The 7,044-nt window shown below is 36.9% G+C and overlaps 1 protein-coding gene across 4 annotated transcripts in view; it reads right to left on the bottom strand.

Moving 5' to 3' along the window:
• Nucleotides 1-4,361, bottom strand: part of pbx1b (pre-B-cell leukemia homeobox 1b) — an 83,852-nt gene extending 79,491 nt beyond the window's left edge. For all 4 annotated transcript variants that reach the window (XM_079882964.1, XM_079882961.1, XM_079882962.1 and 1 more), the window contains exons 1-2: nt 3,917-4,361; nt 1,861-1,934 (exon numbers count right to left, since the gene is read on the bottom strand). In XM_079882964.1, coding sequence (XP_079739090.1) covers nt 1,861-1,934; nt 3,917-4,104 — 262 coding nt within the window. In that variant the 5' untranslated portion in view covers nt 4,105-4,361. The remainder of the gene's footprint in view (nt 1-1,860; nt 1,935-3,916) is intronic.
• Nucleotides 4,362-7,044: the final 2,683 nt, after the last annotated feature.

Here is a 7,044-nt window from a genome sequence, read left to right on the forward strand (position 1 = left end):
GATCTAATTGCATTTCTTAAAAGTTACGTGTATTCAGCAGTAGGCTACACTTTTAAATTAAAACAGTGATGTGGAGAAAGTAGGCGTGTCTTTTAATCTAATAATCTAACTTTTTTAACTAGTTTGATAAAACAAACAAATCATGCATTTTAAGCATGAGATTATGCAAATTTCACTGAAATATGCTGTTTAAAATTGGGCTAAAGCACTGAGAATCGTATTTTTGCACAAATCACAAATACACAAATCGTATTTTCATATAAATGCAAAATAAAGTAAAGGTGATCCTTTTTATGAGAGCTGACATTACTACTAGTCAGGCTTCAACTACATTTATCATAATAGGATCTGATGGAATCAAGAGTGTGCATTTACTAATACGTTTTTTTGTTAATCGCTAATACTATCCCAGAAAACTACACAAAGAAATTTCAATTTTACAAATCATTAGCAAATGTGCTCAAAAGGAAAATTTAAGGCAATTATATTTAATTGCAATTTTAGCAAAAGAAGTTTGACCCATTTTTTAATAATAACTCTAAGCAAACTATATCAAGTTGCACTAGCTTTATGGCTCTCCGTCGTGCTAAACACACACTGATTCAAACATCATTCCCGCAGAGTTTTCCCACTGATGTCAAACATAATAAACAATTCTCAAGAGTTATTTTGATTCCTGCATGATTCCAAAACAAATAAAGTAAACCAGCGTACACCGCAGCTCAGCATCTCAGAGTGACCAAAACACACACTCAAACTGATGGTACACTTTTAAAATCCAAAACATTTTTAGACCTGAGCAACGATCTGAAAAGATGTAAAAAAGGGTTCATAGAGGGAGCAGACGTGGGACGAAAACTTCGCAGAACAAGCGAACCTCAGATCTAAACACTCGGAAGCTCACGCCGAGTCAAGCTCAGGCTCCACGTTTTGGCCTTTCATATTTTGGCAGGAAAAGGGCAAAGAGGAGCAGAGCACTCTGGGATACGTCCACATCGTCCCGCGTTCCCTTTGAGCTCGAACTCTGCGTGAACTCGAAAAAAGAAAAACAAACAGAAGAAGAAACGGCGGGGAGTAAAACTCCACGCATAACTGTGTCAGTCTCCTCTCGGACGCTTGGCAGAAACCCCCCCCGACGAGAGCCACCCACGGCTCACAGCTGGAACACAGCAGTCCCACAGATAACGCCGAAGAAATCTGCTTTATCCTTCATCTACTCCTTTTTATTACATGCACTAATGACTGTGAAACACGCCGGAACCGGTTCGGAGCGATAGCGTCTCAATATCTCTCCAGCACAAACCAGAAAACACACCGACGACGACCAGCAAAACCTCGTTCCATCCACTGTTTTAATCATTCAAGACGACGCCGGCAAATTAAACATGCCTTCCCTCCAAAAATGCACAAACACGCCGTTCATTCATCGCTTCAGCCAAACGCAACTAAATAAACATTTCAGCTAAACAACTTATGGCGGTTGGAAATTGAATCCTGCACTTTCCTAACCAAAACAGAGCTGGATTTTTGCACACACAGAAGAAGAAGACTGGTGCAGTAAAGATGATTTAGCAGCAAGAGCTCAAAGAGGCTGAACGTTTTTCTTCATTTCCTCACTGCGATCGCCACAAAACCACATTTACCCACTGAGATCCTCACTCTGAAACATCCAATGCACAATGTAGAGGAACAGCACAACACTTTCTCCTTCCAGATGTTATTGAGAGGATTTACACAACTAACATGTGCAAACACGTTTCTTTCACAGTGCTGACCAGACGCTGGAATAGCAATGCATTTGACCCAGCTGATGTCCAGGCGTGTGGACGAGCATGATCTCCTGAAGGTAACACCACTTGCCTGTTTTCTCCTTGATCTCACACAGGACGTTGAAGAGCGCCGGCTTCATTCGGTGGCAGTTGAGCGCATGTTTTCTGAAACACAACACAAGGCCGCGGTGAAGCGTCTGAACACCACAATATTTCACTCTGCTAGTAAAGACTTATATATCTCCCTGTTGCCTGAACGCCAAGTGATCGTGGGGAAATTAAAAGCACATATTGACCATTAGCCAGCTCATTACAGTCTCTGCTTATCATATTCATGCTTATGCATAACATTATTTCAGTAGTTAATAATTCATGGTTTTGTATCTTTGTATGTACTCTGAAATACTGTAAAGGATATAATTATTGAACAGCATGTTTTTATTGAACACATCCATATGCAAAAACACTATGATTAATTCATGTATTCATTTAGCAATGGTTATGGGGCGATTAGATTTTTAGGTAACACTTTACAATAAGGTTTAATTTGTTAACTACATTAGTTTACATGAACTACCAATGAACAATACTTCTGAAGCATTTATTAATATTAATGTCAACATTTACTAATACATTATCAAAATCAAAAGTTGCATCTGTTAACATTAGTTAATAGACCTGAGATTACATGAAAAATACTTCTGAAGCATTTATTAATATTAGTTCATATTATTGTCAACATTTACTAATACATTATCAAAATCAAAAGTTGCATCTGTTAACATTAGTTAATAGACCTGAGATTACATGAAAAATACTTCTGAAGCATTTATTAATATTAGTTCATATTAATGTCAACATTTACTAATACATTATCAAAATCAAAAGTTACATTAGTTAATAGACCTGAGATTACATGAACTACCAATGAACAATACTTCTAAAGCATTTATTAATATTAATGTCAACATTTACTAATACATTATTAAAATCAAAAGTCGCATCTGTTAACATAATAGACCTGAGATTACATGAACTAACAATGAATTTTTATAAAATAACGTTCACAAAGATTAACAGATACTGCAACGAATGTATTGCTCATTGTTAGATAATATTATTTAATGCATTAACTAATGGAACCTTATTGTAATACCCATTTTTTAACTAAAACATACAAAAAGAAAAAATGCTAAAAACTATGAACCTGCGTTTGGAACGATATTCATCCTAAAGGGACACGGTGAGAACCGGTGCTGTCTGTCAGATTTTATCTTGGCATCTCTTTCATTTCTATTGACAAAAAATGAGCACTGCGTGTCAGAAAAATGATGTCTGTCACTACACACCACATGTGTTTGGACACACTGACAACAGCAATCGTCTTATCAGTCCATTTCTGGATGCCTGCTTGTCAATAACTCCTGATACGCATGTAAACATTTGCTAATTGCCAATTATTATAAAGATGTCAAACATATTACCTATATTCCCTTACTATAGTAACCAAAATCCCACAGTTATTGTCACTACAATAGAATTGCTTTTGTTTTTCCACGTGATAAGTGAAAGAAGCTTAGATGCCAACTGACATCAAAACACAAAATTAGACTATTTCATATTAATTAATTAAGAGTTTACAGTTGCAACAGTAACTTGTATGGTAGTTATCATAATTTGACAGTATAGGTATGATTACAATTAAATTAGGTTAATTAAATATTTTTGGAAGTTTATCTTTAAAGGTGACGGTGAAGATATATCTATCTATATATATATTATTAAACAAAATATATATGACATGTAACATGTATATAATGTTTTATATTACTAATATATATGCGTGTGTGTGTGTGTGTGTGTGTGTGTGTGTAAATGTTTTATTGTTATACACATATTATTTTTTATTTATATATTTAAATTAATAATATATTATTTATAAAAAATTATAAATGTAGTGCATACATTATTATTATTCTTTTCTGTCACGGGTATGCTTTTGGAATTATTTAATTAATTAAGTGAATATTGTGTGTGTAATATTAAGTGTGTTTTATTTTATACTCTAATCAAGTGTCACAGGCGTCTTAAAGTTGAAAGTGAATATGAATATTCCAGATCTTTGCATGTGATGAGTGACAGCTCACCTGGCCTGCGCCTCGTCCAGACTCTGGTCAGTGATGGTCATGATCTGTTGTAAAATGTCTCCAATGTCCTGCTTTCTCCCGTCTCCGTCGTTGGCTCCGGTGTTGTCCTGGATGTGCTGAGACAGGCCGGGGTGTCCACTCATCCCCACGGCCGCATGAGCGTGCATCAGGCGCGGCTGCTCGTCCATGTCGGCCCGCTCCGGTCCTCCGGTTGCTCTCCGGTCGGAGACTCCTCTAATACTCTCTTGCACTCCTCCTGAGCTCAGTCACTCACAGCCCGAGCCACTACCAGCCTTTTAACCACTAAACTCACCAGTGTGTGTATGTGTGTGTGTGTGTGCGCGCGTGTGTGTTATTAACCAGGTCCCGCGTGAAGAACGCAGCGCTTCATACACTCGCGCGTTATTTCACTGTTTCATCCCGCTGCTTTTGTTACATTGTAGCACTCTCGGCGCTCAGAGACTCTGCGATGCTTTAGGCCCCGCCCACGACTCTTGATTGGACGCAGGGACCGTGTAGCCCCGCCCCCGTGTGTCTCTCAGTGCACGTCAATCATTGGGCAGAGGAGATGAGACGCGGGAACGCGCTTCGTGCCCTCTGAGAGGCAGATATTCATGTTTGTCCGCTGCACATGTGTTTTTTGTTAATATCTCTGATAGCACACATGTCTGGCCTTTTCTGTGACAACACATTTTTGGGGGTGTGACCAGCATGCAAATATAAATAATGCTGGCTATTAAAAGAATTAAATTAATGTTTAATAATATAATTTAATAATTCAAACATAGGCTACTGTATAATATCCTAACATATTAATGTATATTACAATATATTATATATTTTTGTGTAATAAGTATGCAGTATTAGTATGATCATATATAAATAATGTAAAATGTATGTATATATATATATATATGAATAATGTAAAATATATGTGTATATATATATATATATATATATATATATATATATATATATATATATATATACATTTTTTATAAAATATTAATTACATTATTATATTTATATAGTATTCAATTATAACAAACAAAATCATTTAAAAATAATTATTTAGGTTTTTATGCTTGGTTTACTAATTCACTGTGAACTAATAATTGTGACAATATATTGTAATATACATTAATATATTAATAGAATATTATTTTTATATTTTGATTACTAAATCAAAGTATATTATATTTATAATGAAACATGACATTATATTATTTTATGAATTATTTATAACAATATTATATGTAAAATATTATTATAATTCAAACTAAATTAATATTTATATATTTATAGAATCTAAATGCCATGTCGTTCATTCATTCATTCATTCATTCATTCATTCATTCATTCATTCATTCATTCATTCATTCATTCACTCACTCTTTCATTCATTCATTCATTCATTCATTCATTCATTCATTCATTCATTCATTCGTGTTAGGAACACATTAGACATTTTAAAGTGAGGGACCTTCAGGACAGTGGAATACACTGATGTGTGAACATGAGCTAAATCACGGAGTCTGACATTCAGGGTCTGTCTCACTTTCCCCTTTGACCAGTGATAGACCTCCATTTTCTCCAAGACTCCATCTCATTTCCCAGCCCGCTGCCAAGGAATAGATCAATTTCACTTCCAATCAAAACAATCGACCTTGTCCTTCCTTCATTCCAGTTATTACCCGGTTAATGTGCTTAATTCAGGATTAACGATCAAATGATTCTATCCTTCACTTCAGTCGAGGAAATCCCAGTGAATAATGTTGAATCCTTACATTTTTCAAACTGATTTCCTCTTTTAATTAAACAGTAGCAAAGATTTTGTGAAATCCACTTAAATGATTTTATGCATTTTATTGAAACGTCTTGTTTGAGCATATAGTGTATCGATCTGTTTTAACGCAGTGTTTTGTCAGGTATGTTCCAGCAGCACGCTTGACTGTGTTCAGTTGGGTTTTTCTAATGTAAGCCGGTGACCCATGGTGCGCAGCCAAGCAGCAGGACCTCAGTGTGTGTGTGTGTGTGTGTGTGTGTGTGTGTGTGTGTGTGTGTGTGTGTGTGTGTGTGTGTGTGTGACGAGGCTGAAAAGAGCCTTCCAGGTCTGAAGCATCCACTCTACTGCTCCTGCCACAGGGAAAGAGGGGGAGGTTACACACACACACACACACACACACACACTGGATCCAGTGTGTATGATTGAGAAAGGCCTGCTCAACTCAGTCGGGATTCGGGAACATCCAGTAATCTCAGAGCAGAAATAAATGTAAGACACTTCAGGCCAGTTTCCCTGTTCCAAACTGAGCCGTGTCAGAGCCGTGTCTGAGCCGTTTCCCTCTGGCTAACACACACATTTCTTGGAATGTATTCGGGAATGACTTTGCAGACAGATCCCTGGTTGTTCTCTGTTTGCATGGGTAAAAGGACAGTTCTGTACCTGGTAAGCAGTGTGTGCACTGCGGTGGCGTCTCTGTAGTGAGCATCTCTCCATCTGACAAGCCTCACAGGAATCCCTTTACGAAGCATGAGAGACGATCACACTGTCCAAACATCGGTCCTGACCAGCGCATATTCACACACCACATCAATCCAACAAGCTTTTGAAGTACACACTTCATGGATCATTCAAAATATGGGTTAAAGTCACCATGAAATCCAAATTTACCATTTATTATGGAATATTGCAGTGTTTATCGATGCACAGCATTATTGTTTTAAATTCATGTGTCTCGTAATCTTGAATCAGAATAACTTCCTCTTGCAGCATCTCTTCTCTTCTCTGATGATGAGGGCAGAGCAACCTGTCACTCACATGAGATCAGCCAATAGCAAACCACAACCATCCAATCAATTCCTCACAGACACAATCAAGCCCCGCCCACATTTGTTCTTGTTCCAGAAGCGCTTCACTCGGATATACGTCACAATAGAGAAGAAAACACTAGTGCACCTTCTGTTTCATACAGACTTTAAACTGGTGGGTGCAATATTGGGCCTTGTTTTTTGACTTTGGAAAACTTTTAGTGTTCAGAATCATCATAAAATCCTGGATGTTTATTGTAAGTTAAAGACATTTTAGCAAATGGAATCATGAAAAATTATATGCATGAGTGATTCTC

The sequence above is a fragment of the Squalius cephalus genome (genome assembly GCF_949319135.1).
Source record: "Squalius cephalus genome assembly, chromosome: 10".
Taxonomy (NCBI): Eukaryota; Metazoa; Chordata; class Actinopteri; order Cypriniformes; family Leuciscidae; genus Squalius; species Squalius cephalus.